This window comes from Prionailurus bengalensis, chromosome B2, assembly GCF_016509475.1.
Source record: "Prionailurus bengalensis isolate Pbe53 chromosome B2, Fcat_Pben_1.1_paternal_pri, whole genome shotgun sequence".
Lineage (NCBI taxonomy): Eukaryota > Metazoa > Chordata > Mammalia > Carnivora > Felidae > Prionailurus > Prionailurus bengalensis.
The window spans coordinates 3376327-3402717 of NC_057349.1; the positions used below are offsets into that span (position 1 = coordinate 3376327).

The 26391-nt window shown below is 50.5% G+C and overlaps 1 protein-coding gene, 1 long non-coding RNA gene and 4 other non-coding genes across 7 annotated transcripts; 3 read left to right on the forward strand and 3 right to left on the reverse strand.

The window, feature by feature from the left end:
- Positions 1-127: 127 nt before the first annotated feature.
- On the forward strand, positions 128-9015 carry LOC122489144. 2 transcript variants are annotated; one of them, XR_006298842.1, is made up of 5 exons: positions 128-241; positions 1139-1303; positions 2553-4231; positions 4537-4713; positions 8747-9015. It is a non-coding gene; the product is annotated as an uncharacterized LOC122489144 (long non-coding RNA). The 2 variants fall into 2 exon arrangements; XR_006298841.1 differs by having other exon boundaries at positions 4553-4713.
- TRNAI-AAU lies at positions 272-345 on the forward strand. The gene has a single exon. It is a non-coding gene; the product is annotated as a tRNA-Ile (tRNA).
- On the reverse strand, positions 6664-6737 carry TRNAT-AGU. Its single transcript has one exon. It is a non-coding gene; the product is annotated as a tRNA-Thr (tRNA).
- Positions 9016-11086: 2071 nt separating the features above from the next.
- Positions 11087-11159, forward strand: TRNAV-UAC. The gene has a single exon. It is a non-coding gene; the product is annotated as a tRNA-Val (tRNA).
- Positions 11160-16376: 5217 nt separating this feature from the next.
- On the reverse strand, positions 16377-16448 carry TRNAH-GUG. Its single transcript has one exon. It is a non-coding gene; the product is annotated as a tRNA-His (tRNA).
- A 9425-nt stretch (positions 16449-25873) lies between these two features.
- On the reverse strand, positions 25874-26365 carry LOC122489146 (histone H2A type 1-E-like). The gene has a single exon (XM_043590660.1). The coding sequence runs from the start codon at positions 26339-26341 to the stop codon at positions 25955-25957; it is 387 nt and encodes a 128-aa protein (XP_043446595.1). The 5' UTR covers positions 26342-26365; the 3' UTR covers positions 25874-25954.
- Positions 26366-26391: the final 26 nt, after the last annotated feature.

The window sequence follows — 26391 nt, forward strand, 5'->3', positions numbered from 1 at the left end:
CGCTGCGCGGCGGCGGCTCCGCGGTCGGCCCCCCCGGGCTGGGTAGGAGAGAGGAAGCCCCGCTCGGCGCCGTCTATGTGCTTCTGCAGTTTGGGAAGGACCGGGTTTTCCCGGGAAGGAGCCCGGCTCAGCTGTGTCGACCCTGGGACGTCTCCTTTCCCTTTCCTTCTAGAAGAAACAGCGTGTCCGAGTCTTCCGTAGGGAAAGGCGCTCGTCACCCTTGGTTCGTGGTGACTTTAAAGTACGTAAGTAAAGCGAGCGCGCCAAGGCGGGCCGGTTAGCTCAGTTGGTTAGAGCGTGGTGCTAATAACGCCAAGGTCGCGGGTTCGATCCCCGTACGGGCCACGCTGTGTGCTGTTTTTCCTTTTGCGGTTACCCCGTCACGTGGAATCTGCAGCCCTACAGCTGTTACGGAGAGTTCTACGCCGCCACTGCCGAGCGGTGCTTCTGGAAGCCTTGTTTTTGTGAAAAAAGCAATGGCGCCCGTGAGTCCGGTTGGAAGGGCTTGTAAAGGAACGGAGGGAGGGAACGCGGGGCGGTAGGGACGGTCACAGGGCCTGCGCCCCTCGGGAGAGCCTGCCCTGCGGCAGTCCGGGCTTCCGGAGGCGCTCGCCGCCGCGGCTGCTCCCTCCGTCCGGAGTAGGGGCCGCCCCGGACCCCCGGAAAGAGCAGGAGCTCGGGTCAAGGCCGCGCACGCTCGGCGGGCGCGCGGGAAGCCTCGGGCCGCCTCGGGTCCTAGCGCCCGCCCGGTCCTTTTCCGGAGGTCCTGCCCCGGGTCCTAGCGCCCGCCGATCTTTCCCGGAGTTCTTTCCACCGGCTTCTCCAGGCCGCTGGCTCTGCCCCGCTGGCCGCCCACGTGCCCTGCGCTTCCCCCTGTGGCCGAGTTCCGGGCAGCCACGAAAGTGACATGAGCCATACTGATTAAATAGTAACGTAAGCAGTGCCTGGAGCGTGGGGCCGGGGACGTTAGGAGATGCTCAGTGAATCCCAGAAAGCGGGGCTTCGTCTGTGTGGTCGGTGCTGCACCCTCTAGGTCAAGAACAGTGCCGGGCGCAAAGCTAAAGGCTGAAAAACCTATTTTAAAAAACTAACAAGGAATATTCAGTACTTCATTGTATGTGAAATACCGCACCCACAGGTGTGAAGTACGAGGACTCGACAGGCCGATGCTGAGCTGGGCGGACCTGCGCTCGCCCACAGCCTGCGAGGAGACTCAGCCCCGCGCCCACAGCACGGAGCCCGGCCCTTCTACCCCTTCCTGCGAGCCTGATGAGCCTCCCGGTTTCCGGCTGGCTCGGATAAGGTAATACCTTCTGGTATCAGTAACTACATGGGCTGCTTCTCGGGTCACTCTGCCACCTGTCACCACTGTCTCCCCTGTGGAAGGAAGTGCTACCCTCCCTTTCTTGTATATTCTCCTCTACGCGTGCCTCTGTAAATAGGAACATGCATTTCTCTCAGTGTGGCATAAAGTGTTACATTGTGCGCACTGTTTCGCATCCTGCTTTTTCCTACTCTCTGTGTCTTGGAGCATCTACACAGAGCCGGCACATGGCACAGCCACTGTTATACGCTCTTAGGACACAGCCCATTTTCAGTCGAGTTGGTCCAGCTGGCCAGAAGCTGAATGAGAACTTTTCAATCCATTTCCCCCCTGAGTCGGGAGGTACACAAGCAGGGCTGGAGAGAGGACGGGAAGAGGACAGCTTTCTTCCATTTTCTGTGATAATGTGGATAAAACACTTTCTGTGCGAAACCGTAGGATAGAGCTCCAAAGCACACCGTTGATCGAAGGAAATTTTGTATAGATGTGTTCAAAGGTAATTTTTTCAGGAGAAGTTAAAACGATGAGTCAGATAGATAGACAAATGAGCGCGTTGCTAGACAATAGGATATGTTCAACTGTTTCAGTTCACAAAAGTGAAGTCTACTAAACTGTTACAACTCCTAGCATAGATCCTTAAGAGGAAAGAGAAAGGGCTTCTTTGTAGATCTAGAAGGTAGAATCCTATAGCAGCTGCACACTATTCCAAACAAAGACTAAGTCATCCCTCAGTCAGTCCTATGTAATTCTTGTTCCACCAGATCTTGAGTTAACAGGGTGTCAGGGTAAATGACAACGTTTTTCTCTGTTTCTGTAGGGAAAAGTGCCCTTGTCTCCCCTCCCTGTCCTATGCAGGGTCTCCGTGGACACCTAGTCAATCTGAGTCCTTACTGGAATCTTCAGAATAGAGACAGATATCTCTATGGATTAAGTTCAGTCTTCAGTGTTTACAGTGTAGAGTGTCTCTAAGGCTGTGGGCCAGATAGCCTCTAGATAGGTAAAAATGTGCCTCCAGGATCAGCTCAGGGGTCCGCCATGAGATTTCCGGGAGACCGTCATAGGGTGCAGCCACAGGCTTCTCAAGGAGATACAGAGAAGTTCCTATTCTTTCTTCAGCTTTACTATAAACAAGGAGTGAGATTCTGACATGATTTTGTTGTCACTTTGGTGCTGCCACGTACATAACGCGAACACTTAGTAAAGTGTGTTCTCTCTCTTCTCTGATCAGGAAGCATCTTTCTGCTGGCCGAGTCCCTTCATCGCCCCAGCACAGTTTCCAGAACTCAGGGGGCTTCTGGAGCAGAATTCTGGAACTCCAGGCTCGGTAGGACGGTTATGGGCGCAATGTTGTTGAAGCCACGCCATCAGGAGTCTATAACCAAGCATATCTGCTGGCGTGGTCTTCTCCTGTGAGGCTTTGAAGACTTGTGCTTTGTCGAAGATAAAGCTGGCCTGCGGCTGATTGCAGACGCTTTCGGGGAAGTGAAGTAAAACAGAATGACTATGTATAGATGTCAGAAGATTTAAAGGGGCCGTAATTAATTTATTACTTAACGATTTTCAAAAGCAAGAGATCTGGTGAGAATTCGTAACGAGGAGACCGCCACTAAGGAGTTTTGGTTGTTTCTGTGATACAAAAACGAGATGAGAAAGCCAATCCAAAATGAGTTTTAGACAGAATAGCTACCGACATAGTGATCTACCATAGTTTCAAAGGAGATAGAAAACACCGCATGGGATTTATAGCAGTGGATGAACGTAATTCCCACAGAGAAAAAGTCTTGAAACAGACATATAATAATCCTGAGACCTAATATGCTGCAGATATACAAATCACATAGTAAGAATAATATATCAACAATATGAGACAGTTGTGGTAAGTCTGGAGTAAGTTCTACATATTTAGACATTAATTAGACTCCATAGGCAAGTGATGTAAATCCCATTTGAAATTCAGAAGCCCAGAAGATGCTAGAGTCAAATTAAGGAAGTAAAGTGGCGACCAAGTAAACGTTTAAAAAAATAGCTAAAATTCTGACTGATGACAACTTCACTACTGTTGTGTAATATCAGAGAAAACAGCACCAGGACTTTCTATGTTGGTGGAAACATGTCATGGGCAGTAAGAGCACTGATAAGTCTCCAGGAATTTCCCATTCGGTGTACAATTTCTGAAATATTTATATTAACGTTTTAGCCATGCAAATCTGACTTAGGGAAGCCTAGGCCTTTCTCCTCCTCCTCCTCCTCCTCCTCCTCCTCCTCCTCCTCCTCCTTCCTTTCCTCCTCCCCCTCCCCCTCCTTCTGGCATCCCTTCTGATTTTCACCTCTTCCTGTGCAACTCATCAACAATAGCCTATCAAATAGCCCTGGTTCTCTTCACTATCTGCCCTTTTGCAAGGGGACAGAACGCATCGTTAGGATTTTCCAGGCACCTTCGGGGGAAGTCTCAACCACAGGTGTAGGTGGAAACAGTACCTTGAAGGTTTTAGTTGACATTTAGGATTCGATTGGGGGAAGGCAAAGGTTAAAACCGATCAGAACATTTGAACACTTAGGAGAGGAAACAAACCATGATTGCTGGAGAACTTACGTGGTTATTGGTTTCAAAGTTACAATAAAACAGTTAAAACTAAGCACAGAAGGTAACATGACTGTAAACGACATTATTCCTATGTAAGAAACCTTTGTTTTCTTCAGGAAGGACGACATAATCAGTGTAAACTATAAAGCTTATTCTGCTAAAAAAACAGAATATTTGCTGTCAGAGAAGGTTACACAGGGGAAACAGAAAGAACCGGTCATATTATGGGTGAGGGCACCGAGCAGTTAACCAAAGGAACAAACACATCAAAGTGAAGCAAACCTTCCCAGATTTTGGTATATTCCGTGGCTCTTCAAACTCAGGTATTCTAAATGGGGATAAATAAAATTAACCTGCCAATTTTGCCCATCATTATGTTCTTCCACACCCTGGGACAATCTGACACTGTCCTGGCTTCAGGAGTCCATGAGGTTGGAACTGATTTCACACCATTGCTGAGATGTTACCAGCGTGGATTGTGTCCGACTGTGCGATCTCGAGATGCGCTAAGAAGTACAATTTTTTAAACTGCGTGTTGGGATTGTTTGTAACGGAACAAGCATTTCCAGTCAAGTTCGTATTTTAGATACTTAAACCTTCAAGATGTAGTTTATTCAACTGTTTACAGTGTTTTTCAACTGCAGCTTTCCAGCGTAAAGGGCCCGTGAAATCCCGGGCTTCTGACCTCCCTCCCAGGGGAACCGACTGGAACGCTGAAGAACGAAACAAGAAACAGGAGGCTCTCGCGATCTAATTGATCCTCAGCGTGAGAAGTGTTCTGCCCGTTCCAGAACGTACATGTTAGGTAAACGAACAAACAGATCCTTAAAAGCCATATTTCAGGATTTGATTCACAAGTCTGTTTAAAAACCAAGGCCGCTGCTGGTAAACGGTCAGATATTCTTACTTCCAAATATTTTTCCTTTCGTTTGAGGCCTTTTTGTTTGTTTATTTTGATCTGACTGTCTTGCTTTCTCGGATCTGTTCTAATTGTTCTCTCCCTAAGATTTCCTGTCCTCTCTCAAAAAAAATCTTCACTGAATCTGTTGTCTTGCAAACCTTGAAACGTTGGCATCCTGCGTTCTGTGTCGTCTTCTGTCGTTCCTCCTGACTTCCTGCCTCCTCCTGTCCTAAATGTGGCAAGCGAGAGAGGAGAGACGATTCCATTTCCTTACCCATCAGCCAGGCCGCGAGTGGGGTCTGCCGATGAGCTAATATGGAGGAGGCCTCCCTGTAATTGTCGTGACTTTGGAGCATCGGACAGTGTCACGTGGGCAGAGTTTGGCCCTCGGTTTGTGAGTTTGACTTCCTACTTGTGATACGGATTGTTCGGGGCCACTTCCTGACATACCTGTGGCATACCTGTCCCTCCCCGCCCAAGTTTCTGGTAGGGAACAGGCAGGAGTGACACTAATATGTGATGTCTGGGTTCCCAAGGTGTTTTCAGCCTTCACTGGATCGGGTTCACAAGCAGCAATCCTGCAGAATTAGAGGTACTCGAGGCTTGTGACTGAGGTGGGAAAGATAGTGCCCCGCTGCCTCTCTGAGGTCTTCGCCGAGACCCCGGTAACGAGCGAGTAAGAAGGAAAAACCGACCGAAGTTTGTTAACCCGTTTGCCCCGGGTACAGGTGGGGACACCCGGGGAGAACAAGTAACTGTCGCCGTGGCTTAGAAGTCCAGCTTACGTGGCATCTTCAACAAAGAACAGTGGATTTGTGGTGAAGTCATGGAACAAAGGAAAGCGTGTCAGGCCAAGGGCAGAGAGACAGGCCAGTCAGTAAAGTTTGTTATTTGATTTCCAGGCTGTTGGGGTCTAAGGTTGTCTGGGGGTGAACCTCCGTCTTTCCCCGCAGAGAGGGCACAAGGGTCTCTTGTCAAACTTCTGTCCTAATTCCTCTCTCTTGCTTTCAGCTCACAATAATCCTTGTGCCCAAGTGGCATATTTGGGGGTGGCCTAGTCCTCCACCTTCGCTGTCTTGTTTGTTCACATTCCTTTGGAAGTTGGGCGGGGGGAACTGCTATGAATAAACGATGAACTCAGGGTTGCTGCGGTGTGTACGGGACGCCGGGCGCCGGGCTGGGCCGCTTGCGCTAGGTGAAGAGACAGTGACTCTCAGGGGACCCCGGTCAGAACCTTCGAGATCTCTACATAAAACAGAAAAGCCCAGTGCGCAGGCCAGGGCTCCGTAGATTCAGGAAGGCGCCAGTCTGTTTGTGGTTTATTTCCTCCCGGAGCTCCAGTCTCTCCCGTTTGCCCAGAACGTGCATCTGATGCACAAAGGCGGCGGTTCCCGGGCCCGCACAAAACCAAAGTGGTGAGGGTCCAAGTCTGGCCACTGTTCTCTTACTTGATCTCAAAAAATAAAATCGGAGTCTGACACCCTGGCTTATTCCCATGGACAACCACACTCCCTCAGCTGAAGATGTCCCAGGTTCAGAGATCTGGGACCGAACCTCCAAGCCACAGTGTGGCGCATTGCTTTCTATCTCTACTGCAAGGCACCTGTCACTCAGTTCTTAACCCAGTCTTACCTGCCATCCGCAAACCCGTCACTTTCTATCAACTACAGAAACCTTCCTCATTTTCCCTTCACCCCAGGCCCTCATAATGGGATGGCAGTGACCTGGCAAGAGACTCTCCTCGCCTGGAATAACAATTCAGCGCAGGCTTACCCGCCACACAGATTCTTTAATGCCTCTCTGAGGTATTTAGTGGCACCTTCCACCATGGAAAAACAGAAAACTAAACAAAGAAGGCCCCGCTGGGATTCGAACCCAGGATCTCCTGTTTACTAGACAGGCGCTTTGACCAGCTAAGCCACAGAGCCCCTTTTTGAGTTTATGTTCAGTTATATCATATTTATACCGTTTTCTGTGAGTTGTAGCAACTTGTCAGAAACTCACTTGATTTTGTGACCAAGAGACGATATCTGTGTTTCCGAGAGTGTACTTAAACGGAAACCTCCAACATTTAAAGAAGATGCATTCTTCAATGCAAGAAAGGTTTAAAATTTTTCAAATGAAAAATGGGTTAAATTCCTATTTCATGGCGACTCTCGCCATCTAGAGGACGCGTTGGTTATTGCAACAGATTTTAATTTTGTTTCTTCTTTAAATCCTTTGTCCGCAATCGGGAGTCACTAGCCGGTCAAGCCCTTTTCTAGGTATGGGCGATAGAACAGTGAACAAAAAATAGACAAAACTTCCTTTTCTGACAGAATTTGTGTTCTAGAGGGAGGCGAAGAAAACACGTTCCAACGATTTGCCCCAACCCCTACCCCCCCCCCCCCCACCCGCCAGAGAGATAAGGGGGGATGTAAGAACGAATCCGACTACTGCCAGGTTACAAACCCACGGGGCAACCTTCTGAGCTGATTTCCTGCTCTGGAGCAAGACTGTCACGCGTCGCTCTGTTATGTCTAACTTGGCTCAGGACAGCAAGCAGAGATGAGCACACACCGAGGCAGATTTGGGGCCGCCCTGCTTCCAGTGTGCCCAGACCAGCCACTGTCAGGCCCTTTCTTTCCAAGACAGTCTGGACCCCAACAGATCTGTTGCTCGGTGGGGAGTTCCGCAGGAGGACACTTTACTCCTGGCACAGTCTCGTTCCGTTCGCGGATTGACCCGCTGGGTTAAAACCGCCTTGGTCTCTGTCAAGACAGAAGGACTGAGAAGAGGGTACGGAGAAGGAGAATCCGGGGCAGAGTGTGACAGATAACCCCCACGGGATGCTGTGGGATCTGGGCTTGGCGCAGGGCGGGGGTCTTAGCAGAGTCACACGGCCTGTCCTGCGCCAGGTGGACGAAAGCAGAAGGGGACTGTGGCACCTGGGGCCTGAGTGCGGCTCAGCGTGGAGAGAGCAGGTGGGGCCGTCATCCTGAGACGTTTAGATGCTGCTTTGTGCGCTCTGAGCGACAAGGGCACGTGCGTTCCTGGGCAGCCACAAAGGGCAAGACGCTGCAGGGGTGACAGATCACTTCGGAGATCTCCTGGGGACAGGCAGATCTCTGTACACCTGCTTTCCTCTGGACACCAGCCCCGCCCCCCTGGCTCTCTTCCCAGCCGGCCTAGCCTGTACCTAACCCGGATGGCCTTTTCTCGTGTCGCTTGAGGGTTATGCTTTCCCTTCGTCCCCAGGTCCTGCTGCCATTCCTCTCCCGGTACCAGCTCGTTTGTTTAAGGTACGGCCATTTAGAGGTGTATTTTTTGCAAAGTTGAAATTCCGTGCACATATGTTACACATTTACATAAATGCCATATTATCTAGTTTTATGCCTTTCAAAAAGATTATGACTAGGTAAGCCAGTTTGACAACAAATTATGTTTAAAAAAACATACTGACTTCAAGATCCATCAGAGTTGTCCTGTGCTCCAAAGTCGTTGCTTCTAATGCCGTATAAATTCCCATAGTGGGCGCTCCCACTGTTTCCTCTCTTCAGTCCCAGTGATGGACTCACCCAGGTTGCCTCCACTGCCCCCCGCAGGTCCCCCCCCCAGTTCCAAATAACACCGCCTTTTCATCCACCCCCTTTACATACACTGGGATGTGCGTGTAGGAGCAGAATGGCTAAGTAATCCCAGCGTGCTCTCCAGCCCACACTCCACCGCTCTGCACGCCCCTTTATCCTGGTCTCGACGCTCAGCACGAGTCAGCTTTCTACTTTGTAATCTAATATGTGTAGAGCGATGCGTCTCATCGCTGTTGCCTCAAAGTTTGCCTTTATGTTTTCTAAAGATTTTGAGCATTTGCTTATATGTTTGTTGGCCATTGGCATGGACTCTTATAATCCGCCTGTGTTCTTACTGAGGCTGATGTATCTTTCATGTTGATTCGCAGGGGCTGTTGGTGTATCGTGGTTATTAGACCGCTGTGAATCTGGGATCTGGAAAGATCGTCCCCCGTTATGTTACCCACTGGCCTGTTGATGGAGGAACCTAATGGCGGATCCTTACTTTTGTTAAGGGTTTGTCTTCCCCCCCCACCCCCCCACCCCCCCCACCCCCGCCCCATGGTTTGCCCTTTTGAGGTTAGGCTTAAAGGGCCTTTCTCTGTTACTAAGTTAAAAACTGTTCTCTCTCAACAAAAAATGTGTCGATTTTCTTTTTCACGTTTGAGACGTCGATCCATCTACTTTTCTAGATAAGTGTGTTGGTTTTTTATGACAATCTGTTGGAATTGTGTCTTCCAGTTCTCAAGAGTTTTTTGGTTTGGTAAGGGTGCCCAGCAGGTGAACTTGCTCACTTAGCGTCCCACGTTTCCTTTCTCTTAGCTGCTTCACGTTTCTTATGCAATTACGTATTTCATAAAATTATGTGTTTTTCCTGTTAGAACATATGTCTGCACACACAGTACAAGTCATAGCATGGAAAGAATCTATTTTAGTTTATTTTTATTATTTTTTAGAAGTTTATTTATTTATTTTGAGAGGGGGGGGGGCAGAGAGAGAGAATCCCAAGCAGGCCCTGTGCTGTCAGCACATGGCCCGATGCAGGGCTCGATCCCACATACCGTGAGATCATGGACCTGAGCCAAAATCAAGAGTGAGACGCTTAACCGACTGAGCCACCCAGGCGCCCCTGTAAAGAATATATCTTAGTAAAACACGGTTTGAATGATATTTTATGAATTTCCCAGCAGACAACCTTGCAAAGATTTGGTTTTTGTTTATATTCTTGTAAGCCTGGGCCGCAGTTGCGTAGACCTCTGACGTCAATCGCAGGCTCCCGAAACTGAAAACAAGTATTTTGGTTCCTGGAAGAAAAAGATAGGAGGATCCCAGTTCTAAGTTGCTGTGACGGATGAGTGGGTAAGGTTCTGAACTTAAAGTCTGCGGGGGTCCAATCCTTACTTGTGGCACATAATCTTGTCTTCTAATTGGTCCTTTTCAATACGGACTGGAAACCCCTCTTACTGGTTCCGGAAAACCTATGCATCTCTGGTTTTGTTCTCAGGCTCTTTGCTTATTTTTCTCTCTCCTGTAATCCTGCACCTCAGGACAAGAGCTGGGGGCAAAAATCCTGCTAGGCAGCGTTTAATGGGGGCACGACTGGATCTTTGCATCGTGGTCTTCGCCCACCACGGATTCGGCCTAACCGCCTCAAGTCCATCAGCGTCTAAGTCTGCTGTAATTTGATCCTAAGCAGAAATGAAAACTGAGAAGAGCCTGGACAACACCAAGGAACACCCGGGATTACATGGCCCACACACAGCGTCCTCGGCCTCGTGGCCCTCACCGGTGACTTGACTTTCAAAAGGCTCCCAGCCCTTCACCGAGGCTCTGGAGAGTGGGGCCTGGAGTTTGCCCGGAGACGGTCACAGCCGCATTGTGTCAGAAGAAGGGAGAGAGAGAGAGAGAGAGAGAGAGAGAGAGAAAGATTGTGTAAGGGAGGTAAACTCTCTCTTCTAAGCTTTTAGGGTTTCTGGCCGGGCCTACAGATTAAACTGATATAAAACAGGTTGATAAAAACACACATTTCATGAAGCAATTTTGACATGGGGGGGGGGGGGAGGGCTCACACAAAGTCTCAAAGCAGTTAGAGCCCGGTGCTCACGTGCTAGGTTGCAGGCACGTTGGGAAAGCCGGGCAAGAGAAGGGGTCTGGGCCTAGGACAGTGAGCTGGGGCCAAGTGAGTAGCAGGTAAGGGTTGGTTTAACCGGGTTCGGTGCAGATTTCTCCTGGCCTGGTCTCGGTGATCAGAAGGGTCCTTCCCCCTGGGACAGGGAGGGCGCCTCTCACCTGGCTCCTTTACCTCCTGCTCTCAGGAGGAAAAAGGCAAGCGAGAGAGTTCTTCCTTCCCCTCCTGTTTTTCCAGCGCCTTTAACTCAGAATAATCAATATGCCAGACATGCGTACTTGGGGGTCGCAGCTCGAAACCAGGCGCGTCTTGAACCAGCGGAGGAACCCGGAGTAGCCCAGGCGCGCCCCGAGGGGGCACCAGTCGAGAACGCTGCCGCCCCTGGTTTCTTCTCGCGTGTTCCCACGGGACTTGGCTCGAGGATGGTTCAAGCTGGGGCGCGAGCGGGACGCGCCGGGGGCGCAGTCCGGGCCGCGACTCCCTCGGCGCGGACGGGCTCGTTCTCTTTCCGGGGCGGTGGGGGGACTAGAAACGGTTTTCCTTCGACGTGTTTGCTCGGAAACTTTTGTATGCAGAGACCTGCAGGCCTCTGCCGGCTTGCGGTTCCATAGTGTAGTGGTTATCACGTCTGCTTTACACGCAGAAGGTCCTGGGTTCGATCCCCAGTGGAACCAGCTCCGGTGGCGCTTCTTTTCCGCGCCCGGTCGGACGCAAACCGAGCGGGCTTGCCCTTCAGCTTCAATTTTAGCGGCTTTTGTTTTGTTTTGTTTTGTTTTTTTAAACTTTAGGCTTTGACAGCGCCGATGGAAAACCAGAACCGCGGACCGCTTGGGAGATTCACCTTCATACATCGCTCAGCTGGAGGCGGGTGCAGCAGCGTCAGGGGGTCCCAGAAAAAGAGTCTCGTTTCCTGCCACGTCCAGCCGCCGTCAGAGGCCGAAAGGAACCGGCGCCCGTGAAGCCCGAGTTTTCTCCCCAAGACACCGAGCGCCCGATGTGCAGGGATTCCTAAAACCGCAACCCTGAGCGAGGGATTCAGGTCAGCAGTGCGCAGCCTGGGCCTCCGGGCCGGGGCGACCCGCCTCCCGGCCGCCAGCGCCGGACGCGGTTGCGGGGGCGGTTCTGCGCTGCAAACAAGGGACACCGGACCTCCCGGGGCCTCCCGGGCCGGCCCCAGTCCTCCTCCACCACAGACACCCGGAGCTGCCAGTCCCCTTGCGAGTGCTCTGCTCTTGACCAGGCACGGAGAAGCCAGCGTTGTTACGTATTTGAAGACTGTTACAGAAAGGGAATAAAAGACGGGGGAGAAGAGCCGAGAGGATCAAGGCTAGGATAGAACCATGCGGAGAACAAACGGATATGCCCAGAGAGGTGGGAGACCGCACCGAATGCCGGAACAGGCCTGTCGACACGGGGAAAGAGGCTTCTGTAAAAGAAAGGGGTAAGAGCAGAAATGAAAAATCCACAAAGCGGATCATAAAGTGTGGTAGTATCCTGGAAGATCAAAAACATAGTGCTGAAGGAGAGAAAAAAAAATAAGTATGATAGAGGGAAAGCCAAGGATGTGCAAAATTCCAGTAATATTACTTCTAGAAATAACAGGGAAAATGCAAGGAAGAGACCCCCCCCCCCCCGAATCCGGTACACATCCCAGCCCTACGCAAAAAATTCTAGGTGGTCAGGGATCACTGAATATTCAGTAAAAAGGATAAAAATAATCTGATACTTAACTACTGAGGAAATAGAAAAGAGCCTAAAATATTCCGGGGGGGGGGGGGGAAGAAAACACAAAGTAGATCCGTTGACAGACTCACTGACTTTTCAAGATGGAGGCCAGAAGCTAGAAGACAGTGAGGCAACGGCTTCCAGTCTTCAAGAAGACCAAATCCACCCTAGATGTCACGTGAAACCCAAGTATCCGTCAAGTATGAGCGTGGGAGATGTTTTCAAAAGTGCTTTGCCCTGTGAAATTTACCTTTACTCCTGCCTTCCCCAGGATCTAGGTACAAATGAAAATGCAAGTTGAGAAACAGGGAGACTGGGGATACAGAAAGTTCCAGATGCAAATGTGAGGCAAGAGGGGGGTGGGATTGCGGGGGTTCAGGAAGGTCTGGGGAGCAATTCTTCCCGGAGGTGCAAAGCTGAGAGAAACTGGGATGTGGAGAGACACCCTCGGAAGAGATTTCAGTAACTTGTGCGTGAATTTGGGATTGAAGTAAGACCTATAGAAAGCCGTGCAAATAAAATTAAGGTCACTCATTCCTTGTGGGAGGAGCAATCATGGTCTGTTAGGACGATTTCAAACTGGAAGGGACTATATAAGAATTGAAAAGGAATACATAAGGAATCATTAGTTGCAGATAATATGATATTATCCATAGAGAAAAGAGAGGATCGAGGAACGTTTAAAGTCAATACCTGAGTTTAGCACGCTTGCTACTTTGCGTAATTTTAATTCAGAAACATACAGAAAATAAGGCCTAAAAAATTATACCCAAGAATGAATCTGACAAATTATGGATAATGTTTACACAGGAAGAGTTCTAAAATATTATGGAGAGATATGAAAAACTGCTTAAGTCACCACAGAGAAACACTGTATCAAGGGGAGAAAATGCTTTATAAGGGAAAAATACGAAGTCTCTTTAAAATTATATATATTAAATGAGAGTTCCGTCAGAACTCCAACAGATCCTAATACTTGGAAGAACCGGAGAGATTTAGCCAGCTAACTCATTTTTTAAAATGTTTACTTACCTATTTTGAGAGAGAGAGAGTGGGGAGGGGCAAAGAGAGAGGGAGCGCGAGAATCCCAAGCAGGCTCTGCACGGTCCGCGCAGAGCCGGACGTGGGGCTCGATCTCACGAACTGGAAGATCTGAACCGAAGTCAAGAGCCGGCTGTTCAACCGCTCAACCGACCGAACCACCCAGGCACCCACGCCAGCTAAATCATTTTTAAAAAGAAGATAAAGAAAGTAGGACGGATTCCTCTCGTAAATACTAGATGTACCGTAAAGGATAACAATATGCACGGCATTTTCGCAGAGATCTAGAAGTAAGCCAGTGGAACAGAACGGATGGCACGATATCGAGGCCAATAATGAAACCATCATATCCGACGGGGGCGGCAGGGCGGGTCCAGAGGGCATGTCCACTCTTCATTAAGTCTTCCTGACTCCATTACACGTGTTGGGGAAAAGTCCACACTTCAGAATGTACGTCGAAGTTCATGATAGGCGGATCAAAGGCTGAAATACGAAAAGCAAAGCGTTTAGGCATTTTAGCCACGGCGGTGGAGGAGGATGGCTAACAATTCTACCGAGAGCTGTGAGGCAGATCGATGTCTCTCTGTCCCTTGAGCCCGCTCTTACCTGTTCTGTTCAGCTTAGGGCCTGCTGCTGTCCCTCTCGCCTTTCAGCCTCTGTCCGGGACGGTCTGTCCTGCCCCGGGCCTCACACTTAGAGGAAAGACTGGAGGCCGGGCCTTGGGAGGCCCGCGCGGGTGACGTTCGGGTCAAGTGTGGGGCGGCCTCTGATGTGTCTGGACGCGGGCCAGGAGCTCGTGCTCACTGCCCAGCTGGTCCCCAGGCGGGACCTGTATGCACGCAGCTCTCCTGCCCGGGGTTCTTTGTGAGGCCTGGCTATTCCCTTTTACGAGTCTAGCTAAAGCCTGCCTAGGGCCCTTCAGGAAAAGCCCTCCGCCTCTCCTCTTGAAAAGCTTTCCAATCTGAGCAGCCGTGTTAGCACGAAGGAGGCGCTGGTGCGGCCTACGTAGAGTCTAGAGTCGGCCTGCTGCCCTCTTGGGAGAAATGGCCCCTGCCCCGGGCGCTCCCTCTGATTTCCGCTCACAGGATAACAAAGCTTCTTGGACGTAAATCTTTCCTTTTCCTGATTCCCTGACTTGTGGCCACGCTTCCTCTGATCTGCCTCCCCCCAGCCCCCCGACCTCGCTGCGTGCTTTCCCCGAACGTATATAACCTACTATGGCAAACGTCTTGGCCACGATCGGCTTTACCCGCGGCCTCCCCGAGATCTTGAAATAAACCTTAATCCTGAGGACGGACAAAGAGCTCTTCCTGCTCTTAGCTTCTCCCCATCAAAACGGCACGGCGCGGCAGTCAGGCCCCTTAAAAAGATGCTGACTTTGGCTCCGGTGTCCGCACCATCAGCACCGCGCGAAGCCCTTCCTCCGCGTTTTCTTTATTTGCCAAGAATGACAACGGCTCGTTGGGTCGCTTTGGGGTTTGTGCCACCACACCCGTCATGCCCTTACATCCTCAGAACAGTTGTAGGAAGTGGTAATTCTCCTTCGCTTCCCTTGGGAGAGGAGGACGATGGGGTGCAGGGAAGTTTAAAAGCCGGACCGTGAGTGCCGTCGAGGAGGGCAGTTTCCTGTCTGCAGACGTGGCTGGCACGCTGTGTAGGAGGCTCCCAGACCGATATTCACGCCTACGTAAACGGACTCCCTGGACGAGGCGGTTTTTATCACCCCCCGCCGCTCGGTTTAGACCGGATTTGCCACTGAGGTTCATTCAACGTTACACAATAGAGCCATGAGCAGAGCATCTAATATATCTAATATAAATCCAATATACATCTAATAGAAACACGCGCGTGGTACCAGGTAAACATACGGGACACGCCAAGCGAGCTCTGGGCCTTTTGAGCAAATCACAGAGCGTAGGTCTTCACCCCGCACTCGCCTGGTGCTACAAGAGAGTTCGGGCCCAGACCGAGGACACTAACCCTCCTGCTACTAAGAGGTGGCCTCTGGGCCACAGCCCATGACCACCTCCTCGGGCCACTAAGAGCCGGAGAACATGTGTTCTGGAGAACTTCCGGACCAAGCCGTTTGTCTCTGTTCTCAACCAGTCTCCTCGTTCACTGGTGGCGAAAGAATCGACAGGAGCTGGTCCTTCTGGGTCAGTACGCACTTGACCCCTGTCCTCACCATGTAAAACACGCGCTTGATCCCTGTCCTTGCCCCTGTAAGACTGAGTGGAAGTAACACACGTAACAGAGAAAACTGAGAAGATGCGGTACGGGTGACCCTGGGTGACTGGTATGACTGCGGTCGGGCCACTGGGGCTGCCCGTGAGGTGACCCCGGCAGTACAAGAAGCCTCAGTCACAACGTCTCAGAAGCTTTGTGGGTGCGAGCGTCAGACCCTCCGTCACCTAGACAGTTGGGGAAGGAACGGGGGCCACTGAAGCCTTAGGAAGGGAAAGCTTTTGGAAATCGGAGATCTTCATGCGGAAATTGCTAAAAGCTGCTACAAAAGTATGACAAAATAGACAGCAAATGGTATTTTTTTGAGAGTTCAAAATCCACAAGGCCCAGGAGAGAGGAGATGCCATTTGTGGGTTGTCGAGCTCCTGGGAGTTCTTGGGGGCTTGGGGGTCTCCTTCCAGACACCTCCACCTCAGCTCAGCTCTCCCCACACCCGCCTGACCTGTCCACCTGCCCCTTTCTAAATCATTCTGGAAACGGGAGAGGCTAGAGGTAGGGGTTATTCTTCTGAGCCGTATTCCCCCCTCCCCAATTTTCTCCAGATGATCAGAAGCTCACAGTTTTTCAGCCCTGGCCCAGCCACCATACTCAGCAGGCGTGATTCATAATCAGACCTTTGTCCCTAGGGAAGACTGCCATCATCAACCTGGGTCTGCGTTTGGACAGTCATTTCCTCCTGTTGAAAAGGAAAAGGTTTCTATGTGTATTTTTGTCACTTCTTGGGACTTGCAGCCAGTGCCCACAGGGCCATGGGACTTGGGCATGGTTGGGGAGAACAGCGCTAAAAAGAGACAGGGATGCCCGAGGCCGGGCTGGTGGTGAAGGACACGGGTCTCAGGCGTCCCCTGGTCGCGACGAAAAAGGCGGGCTCCACACGCTCCTGCCGTGACTCGGATTCGAACCGAGGTTGCTGCGGCCACAACGCAGAGTACTAACCACTATACGATCACGGCGCGCCACCGCGGGCCACCAGCTCCCGGCCCGAGCTTCCTCCTTTGTCAGCAACGCCTACCTGTGTCGTCGGGAGACACCTGCACTGGGCCGTCCGTCCTTTTTTTTTTTGAATTGCTCACCCCGATGACTGCTCCGCCCTCCCCGCTCGGATACTGTGCTCTTGGCGAGCAAACCGAAGGGGAGGAACATTAAGTTCCGCCACATGGGCGTGGCCGACCCTGGCGGCCCCTCGCCGGCGGCGGGAACGCTCGGGAACGCACCACTCCCACGTCCCCGCCCACGCGGGTCTCTGCCCGAGTTTTACGACGCGTGGTCCTCTGCGCTCTGGCCGCAGGCTGGAGACGTGCTGCCTCGGAGAGAGGCATCCTGGGGCCCCTTTGTGCCCCAACCGGCCAGAATCTGCGGGGCCCGGCGCGCAGTCCGGGTCCGGGGTCCCCGGAGCGCGCGGCTGGGTGCCGCCCGGTGCACCTGCCGGAGGTCGGGAGGGCCCGGCCGGCCTGGGCCCGCACCCCGCGCTGCCCGCAGGGGCTCCGGCCTCGTTCCGGCCTCTTCCTCCTGCCTGCCCGGCTGCCAGAACCGGGACCCGACTGCGCGCTGCCGGCGTGGACCGGAAGCCCCTCGGGACGGCCCTGCCCCCTGGCGGGCTGCCCTGCCCTCTGCCTGCTCTTCACCCGGTTGGCTCCAGTAGCTTCAGTTCGTCCGGGAAGCTTTCCTGACCTCCCCTCTCCTCGCGACACATTCCTCCCAGTGCAGGTTATCCGTGGCGCACGGGGATGCTCCAAGAGACTCTTGCAAACCTCATGAAGAGTACTACACCCGGGGACTTAGAGTAAGGCCATGGCTTCTTCTAATGACAACGATTCTTTATGTAAAAGTAGCCTCTGACACCTACTGAGCCATTATAGTCACTGAATGCGTGACGTTGGGACACAAAGTAGATATGTGTCCACAGATATTCCCCAGGTGTTCTATGATCTACTGAATCATACAACTGGGTACTCACAGTAGCATCTTATTTGAAGGTGAAATTCTATAGATAAGACCAGAACTGAGATGGTCTGGGGTGCGTGTGTGATGCAGTCTGAACTCCTTTGGTATCTGTTCCTACTGCCGGGCTACGTCTCCTTCAACCTCCTTCAATAAGGTCGTGGTGAACTCCTTAAGACCAGTTAACAGAGGATTGGCAGTCATGGCCCGTTTCGATTGGCTTTGCAGAGCATTCTAGCACCAGTAGGATTGGATGGCTGTGCATTGTAAGTTACAACTCAGCCCAAGGGTAAGGGAAATCCTGTCAGCACAGCACTGGGTGTGCATCCGAATGCATTCGAGTCACCCCAAAGTGATTACCAGAGGGCTCCTCCCATGAAGGCTGTTAACCATCAGGTGGAAACGGTGACCTCTCTGTGGGCATCAGTTAACCTCTTTCCCCGGCCAAACAGCGAAGGCAAGATTCTCCCTGTACAGAGTTGGGCAGGTTCAAATCAAACGCTCACCAACACCCAGCTGAGTGGGCCACCATCACTGCTGACTGTCCTGCTTGCCAACGGCAGAGGTCGCTGCTGAGCGTCCTGACCGGGTCACTTTCGGGGCTCCATCAAGTGGCCACTAGTTAGCGATTTGATTACACCAGACCCTTCTTTCACAGAGGAAGCACTGATTTTTCCTTACAAGGTAGACACCTATTTGGGGTCTGAATTTGCTTTCCTTGTTTATATGTTTCAGCTCCTACCGCCCACAGGATACCCTTCCCGTCATCACCGAACCCCAAACAGTGCCTCTAAGTCGGGCACATACTTTGAGTCAATGGCCTTGTACCCATGGTATTCACCGGTCATAACGTGCACGCATCACCCAGAAGCTAGTGGCTTGATAGAACTGTGAAATGGCCTTCTGGAAGCTCATTATGCCACTAACTGAGATGAGGATCTTCAAGTTTTTGTCCTACAGGGTGTTCCTTCCAACCGTGCCTTAAGACAACGGGCAACACAGAAAGCCATGCCCTCTGTATTCAGAATACACGGATCTGGGAATCAAGGGGTCAAGGTGAGAATGGCCCCTCTCATTGTTACACCCGGTAATCCATTAGGAGAATTTTGTATCCTACCCCTGTGAACTTCAGCTCTGAGGGCTTGAAGGTCTTCATGCCCAATAGAGAAATGTGTCCAGGAGGGAGCATTGTCAGTTTTCAAATTAATTGATTAGTCAATTCCAACAAATTTAAAGGCTGAGAACGGCCTCTGCGCATTTTAGTCTCTCCATGCCACTGAACCAATAGGCAGAGGAAAGAGTTCCTCTTCTCGCTGGGATGATTCATCCCAATTTCCAGGAAGTAATTGGGTGTCTGTTATCCAATGGGGGCAAAAAAGATACTACCGGAACCAAGAGAAGCTTCTAAGTATCGTTTGCCACCAGCCCTGGGCACTAAAAACATTGTGGCGGAACAATTAAAAAAAAAAAAAGACTTCCAAGGACATGGGTCCCACGGGAATAAAGGCGTAGATTTTACCCCCATGTGTGTAAGAATGCGGCTAAGGTGCTCGCAGAGGTCAGGGTGATAAGGAATGAGTTTTTAGAAGGAAGTGAGATGGCTAATTTAAGCCTCCTGATCAGAAGCAGGATCCCTAGTAGCTTTGTATGATGTCAGCTGATTATTTCTCACTTTTTACCCCGACACCTTCTAAGAAGGTGGTAACATGTTAAATTTAAGGTGGGTCTCTGAACAAACTGAAACTATCCGGTGAGCAGGCTGCCAGTTCACCCTCCCATGTTGGAAATACAGAGTTTTCATGTGGGAAAGGACAAGACGAAATGCCGGGGAACAAGGGGAAGGGCTGGGCCAGAGAGTTGCTCTCCCCTCCTTCACCGGCGGGGAGGCTGACCTCTGAATCGGCCAATTCAATCTTTTGCCCTCCGGCTTCCCGGCTGGATTTGGCAGTTTAGACAGAGGAAGGAGCACCCTTTGTCTCCAGATTCCCTTTCCTCCCATTGCCCTCTGGGGCTGGGAGGGTGGGGGGTGGTGACGGCCTCCATGGATCAGCTTCTCTGTCCCTTGTGACTTCTTAACACCTTGCTCCCTGCTCTTCACACGCCAATGAGACGAGTTCAAAGTATTCAGTCTGAGCGTCCTTTTTCTGGTGAAACACTAGCTGCCATACTGACCACTTTCGGCTTACATGCTAGTGAAGTTTACAGACATTAAACACAAATACAAATAAGATATGTGTTTGTAAAATATGGTAATTGATAAGGAGTTTAAGAATCTGGTCTAGTAACAGCGAATGGCTGCAGAACGCGTAATGTGGATCAGGATTCGGGGAATACGTCACCAAGAGATGAATTTTTTATGAAAAATGACATAAAATAATAGTAGGATAATAGGAGGTTGGGGCGCCTGGGTGGCTCAGTCGGTTGAGTGTCCGACTTCGGCTCAGGTCATGATCTTGCAGTCCGTGGGTTCGAGCTCCGCGTCGGGCTCTGTGCTGACAGCTCAGAGCCCGGAGCCTGTTTCAGATTCTGTGTCTCTCTCTTTCTCTGACCCTCCCCTGTTCATGCTCTCTCTCTCTCTCTCTCTCTCTGTCTGTCTCAAAAATAAATAAATGTTAAAAAAAAAATAGGAGGTTATGCAAAGAGTGACCGGATGGACAAACACTCTGGGCCTTGAAAACAGCACATGTAAAGGTCCTGAGGCAGGAAGAGCCATCACCTATTTTAGAAGCTGTAAACAATCCCTTGTGATTAGAGTGTTATGAGAAAGAAATAAAGCAGAACAGAAGTCGTGGCTGTAGAGAAGGCCATGCATGGTGAACCCTTTGCTTTATGAGTGTGTGTCTGTTGTGTCTTTGTTCCCACCTCATGCTTTTCTTTGTATCCCGAGGGCTAGAAGACTAGAGATTATATTTTTTTTGATTCCTTTGTCAGCAGAGTTCTGGGTAGTTTCCGCCAGGGGGAGGCAATGGGAGGGAAAGAAGCCAGGAAGAAAGGAGAATCTAGTTGCTTCTGGCAATGGTGCTGGTTAGGTCTTGAGTGGGGAGGTTGAGGGGGTTGGGGGGACAAGATCACTGTAACACAGCATTCCTTCCCCTGGGAAAGGGACGGAACAAGCCGAATACGATCTCTTTGTGCAAACTGATCTCCTGAAAGGACATTTTGGAAACTGACTAGAATGTTCAGAGAGGCTTCTGATTTATTTAGCGACAGTGCCAGGCCAAGTCAGAAGGGCCCGTCCCTGACGGGGCTTTCTAATTCTGATCTGATAGTTTTATTAATTCATAAATGTTTCAAGCAAGTAGAGTATGGGATGCAATGATTTCCCCACAAAGATACCAATTCGTTTAGCAATTCTACCATGAATATAATGCGGTTAGCTTTTGAGGGGTCAAACGATATTAATTTGCACAAGCAGTTTTGCCCTCAGAGTTCTTTTGGTATTTTCCTTTATTTTATTCCAAGGGAGATCTGGGATCTTAAATTTATATGCTGATGGCCAGTTGTGAGTGTAGGTATCAGTCATTCTTGTAAATGTCAGAACTCCTATCAGGTGCTGAAAATAGCACACATGGGGGGCGCCTGGGTGGCTCAGTCTACTGAGCATCTGATCAGCTGAGGTCGTGATCTCACGGTTCATGAGTTCAAGCCCCACATCAGGTTATGAGCTAATAGTGCAGAGCCTGCTTTGGATTCTGTCTCTCTCTCTGTGCCCCTCCCCTGCTGGTGGGCGCGCTCTCTCTCTCAAAAACAAATAAACATTAAAAAAATTAACAGCACACATAGGGTTTAGATTCCCCGATAAGTGAAGCAACGTCAACAAAGTCAGCCTGGTATAAAGTTATATTCTTTTGTCCTTAGTCAGGCATCCCCATTATCCATAACCACGTAGATCTCTGAGATTTTGTCATTATTAATTGTCTGAATCATGTAGTTACTTTGGGGGATAAATATTAGATATTTTGCTTTGATATTAAACATTAGATCTGACCTTACAATTGTTCCCTATACCCCATGTGTTACAACAACTCCATCTAGTAATAGGTGTGATGAAGGAATAAAGAATAGAACGAGGAAAAGGATGTATTAACTGTGATCCTCGTTTTCAGGAAACTACTACTGTAAACATGACTTGAATAATGAAATCTAGTTTGATTCTTCCTCATTTAAAAACATATATTTATGAAGCTTGTTTATTTATTTTGAGAGAGAGCGGGTGCGAGCCCAAGCAGGGAAGGGGCAGAGAGGAGAGACAGAATCCCAAGCAGGCTCCGTGCTGTCGGTGCAGGACTTGAACCCACGGACTGTGGGATCACGACCCTCTGGGCCAAGATCAAGAGTCGGACGCTTAACCAACTGTGCCTCCCAGGCGCCCCTCATGTGGTGTTTGTTAATGCAAATCTGACCATCTACACGCTACTCCTCTGCTAAAATCTTTCAACATGTCCCTTCGAACCTTCTCAACCAAGGTTTGCACACTTTAGACCAAAGTACAGAAGACCAGGTAGTTACGAGAAGGGCAGTTACGTACGGGTTCCGTGTTGAGGTAGATAATATCTTGATTTACAGAGTTATCTTTTACCAATTGAGAATCTGATTGAATCAAACTGTACTTTCTTGGCTTACGCTGTGGGAGCCTACACCGTAGGCTGGCGGCTTAAATAACAATGTCAGAGCAGGCATTTAGTTCGGCTGTCACAGGAAGCCTGGAGGCCAGCACGGAGGTGGCCGTGCCCAGCTGTGGGGAAGGTCAGAGGCCTGTCCGGGCCGCACTCCTGAGAAGCCCCATCCCACCAGACGGGCCCACGATGGCGGCGCCATGACAGGAAGCCCCTGGGCAAGTGAAGAGGAAAGAGTGGGAAACCAGCGTGTCTGTCCTTGAATTCCTTCTGACGAGACCAGGAACCTTCCGGGACTCCTTTGGGTCTGGCTTGAGTCGAGGCCCCAGAGCCCAGGGTCTCCCCAGTTTCCCCAGCAATACATTTATTTGTCCCAGTTCTGGAGTCTAGGAACCACAAGATCAAGGTGCCGGTAGAATCAGTGTGGCTGAGGGCTGGCTTCCTGGCTGGTAGAGGCCATCCTCTCCCTGTGTGCTCACGTGATGTCTCTGTGGGCTGCGGGAGGCAGGTATCCTAGTCTCTCGCTCTTTTTTTTTTTTTTTTTTTTACCGTTTATTTATTTTTGAGACAGAGAGAGACAGAGCATGAACAGGGGAGGAGCAGAAAGAGAGGGAGACACAGAATCTGAAACAGGCTCCAGGCTCTGAGCCATCAGCACAGAGCCCGACGCGGGGCTCGAACTCACAGACCGTGAGATCACGACCTGAGCCGAAGTCGGACGCTTAACCGACCAAGCCACCCAGGTGCCCAGGCACCCCCCTCTCGCTCTTATAAGAGCAGTAATCCCATCCTGGGGATTCTACCCTCATGACCTCATGGGAAACCAGTCACCTCCCAAAGGCCCCACCTCCTGGTACCATCCCATTGGAGTTTAGGGTTTTAGCCTAAGAACTAGGGGGTGAGGGTGAGATACAAACACTCAGCCCATAGCATTTCTTTTCTGGGTTGGAATTAGAACAATATCCGCCTCATCTGTAGCCCAGAGTGGTCTGTATGGAATCTCCCTTCCATGTTCTCTTGAAAGGCTCCCTCTCCTCCCCTTTGGGCCTCGACTGTTCATTCTGAAGCTTCCACATCATGGTGTGAGGCTGGATTATTTCCCAGTACCGGGAGAGCGAGGTGATTGGCTGGATCTGGAGGAAGGAGGGAGGGCCAGTGGAAGATCCTCCGTAGTCCTTATAATTGTTTTTTTTTTTTTTTTAAGTTTATTTATTTAATTTTAAGAGAGACAGGGAGGGAGGGGCAGAGAGAGAGAGAGAGACAGAATTCCAAGCAGACTTTCTGCTGTCAGTGTAGAGCCTGACATGGGGCTCGATCTCACAAACCATGAGATCGTGACCTGAGCCGAAGAGTCAGATTCTCAAGCACTCAACCAACTGAGCCCCCCAGGTGCCTGCCCCCCCCCCGCCTCCCCCCACCCTGTAGTCCTTATAACTGTTTTATATCACTTTCCCTTTGAGATGAATCAAGCATCTAATACAATCTTACGGGAGTAGACAACATTAGTAAAGATTTTTTTAGAAAGTCTGTAGATTTTCTCATTTCTCTAAAAAGAAACCACATCCCTTTTGAATTCCCCAATGAAAGTAAAGAGGTGATACCAGCCATATGTGTTAAAAAGTAAGTTTTACAAACACCGCCACAGACATTACTCACCGTCAGAGTTTACATGCATGTTAACGTATGTCAGAGACATACAAATGCGGGGTGCAGACCCCCTCCGGGGAAGCCTTGCTGTCCAGCTGCAGAGCGAGTGCGGTTACAACAGCCGCCGAGCAACTTCAGGGTTTGCCCGAGTGACAGGACCTGACCCGGCTCAAGGCCGCGCCCTCGTCCAGGGCAGCCTGCAGCCCGCACAGAGCAAAGCGGGGCCATGCAGACTGGGCCGGGGGGGATCTTTGCCCAGTGCGGGACATCGCTGACGGGCGGCTCGGGGGTCTGTGCCCCCACGTTTGTCTGGCCCGCGGCACGGTCTGACCCTCTGTCGGGTCCTAGTTCCTCTTCCTCCTGTCACAGCTGTTGGTCCTTAATAACATCTTGTACCCAGACTCCACCTGGGCATCCGCTCCCGGAGAACCTCACCTGCGTTGCTCTGTCACCATTATCTTTGTCCTGGGTCTCTGGCATTTTATTATTGCTTTATTCAGTAGGGCTTCCGCGAGCCAAGACCAGGACCAGTGTGGGGGCCCCGGGAGGCCGCCCCAAATGGACCTCTATGGCGTATTGATTATTTTGAATGGGAGCTTCTTGGGAAGCAGCAGGTGCGAGGACCTCACACCATCTTCGGTCCCCCGGGAAGCAGGGACCCTTAGGAAAGGTCACTCCCTTAGGAAAGGTCACCTCCCAGGACGGAAAAGTAAAAGACCACTTATCACCAGAGAAAGTGAATTGAGAGTAACAAGCCTTGTGACGTCTCTCACCAATCGACTACCTCAGCCCAACTTTTACTTAAAATTTCTTACGAATTAAGATTCCCAAACATCTGTTTTCTTTACCCTGTCAAATCCTCACTTTTTGTTTTTTTTTTGTTTTTTGTTTTGTCTGTCTCAAGTGGATAAAAACTGCCCGCTTTACAGTCTGTTCAAGTGTCAATTTCATGATTGGGCCTCCCCGCGCACGTCACAAAACATTTTTTTCCTCCTCCTAATCCGTCTCAGGTCAATCGAGTTCTTAGCCCGGCTCGAATAAATCTGGACAGAGGAATATTTCTTCCTTCCATTCAGCAGCAAACAAATCTGTGTGTATTGAATTATCAACTGTGCGCTCTTAACATCGCTGTTTGTGACCACACGACAAATTAATACTTTTATGGTATCTCTCTTTTTTTTTTAAGTGGGTTGGGGTCCACAGATTTTGACAACTTTGATTTGTATTATCAAATTGATTACCTCAGAGATCAGGATTGCTACTGCTTTTGATGACTCATCCACATTAATCCACATACTCCAAAGTCCTACGTTATGCTCCCCCCGCTTGCTTTAACACCGTAGTCTTCTGGGCCTGCTGGCTGTTCCCAACTAATGCCACACACGTGTTCTGTCTTAAGGCCTCTGCATGTTCAGTTCCCTCCACTTGTAATTCTCTTCCTCTAATATCTACCTGGCTCATCTCTTTTTTAGATCAACGTAGGTCTCTGATCAGATACACCTTTAAAGAAGTTATCTACACTTACCTTCGATCTAAAATAGGGGTCCCCATTATGCTGTGTAGCTGCTCTATTTTCTGCACAAGATACCTATTGTATGATTCTGTTTGTCTCTCTTACTGGAGTAATTTCCACGGAGGCAGATTTTCTAGGTTGCATCCGCTATTGGGTCCTGAGCTGCTGGAAGAGTGAATCAAATGAACACATGGGCTCCAAAGAATTAGGACCAAGGATTTACCAATGTGGGATTCAGTAAGTTCTGTGTACTTTCAACCAGTAAGTCAGACTAACTACCTTCGGAATGAAATCTTAAAAGGGGAAGACCACTAAGAATTCCATCACCTGAGAATTTAGAGCACCTAAGAATCAGTGTCCTTTTCCAGAACTCTTCTAGTACATTCATACAGCTAAATTTCTTCTGGAAAAGTGGTCACTGCATCCCGCACTTTTGGCCGCGTAAAACTGGTAACGGATAACGTAATCAAAACGGGTTCAGGAATTTGCCCGACTGGCTCCATCTGAAACTTCTAGACAAGCCTGTCCTAAACCCGCTACCCCTTATCTCCAGCTTGTCCTTTCTGTAGGTCAGACTACATGTAGTTATCGCCCGTAGAAAGGACACTTTGTCTCCCACGATTAACGAGACCTTACAACAGTCACCAAAAAACACAGCAGATAGTGTGCACCAGCTTTCTCTTTGATGGCTTAAGTGGCTCTGAAAAGAGCCTTTGTTTGGCAACTTCCCTAACCTTACTCCTTATTTGGCCTTGTGGTGGCTCTCGGTCTTCTTGGGCAGCAGCACGGCCTGGATGTTGGGCAGGACGCCGCCCTGCGCGATGGTGACGCGGCCCAGCAGCTTGTTGAGCTCCTCGTCGTTGCGGATGGCCAGCTGCAGGTGGCGCGGGATGATGCGCGTCTTCTTGTTGTCGCGGGCCGCGTTGCCCGCCAGCTCCAGGATCTCGGCCGTCAGGTACTCCAGCACGGCCGCCAGGTACACCGGCGCGCCGGCCCCCACCCGCTCGGCGTAGTTGCCCTTGCGGAGCAGGCGGTGCACGCGGCCCACCGGGAACTGCAGCCCGGCCCGCGACGAGCGCGTCTTGGCCTTGGCGCGAGCCTTGCCGCCCTGCTTCCCGCGTCCTGACATGACGGCCCCAGATGCACAGAGGGTACCTGATACAGCCAACACCAGGCCGG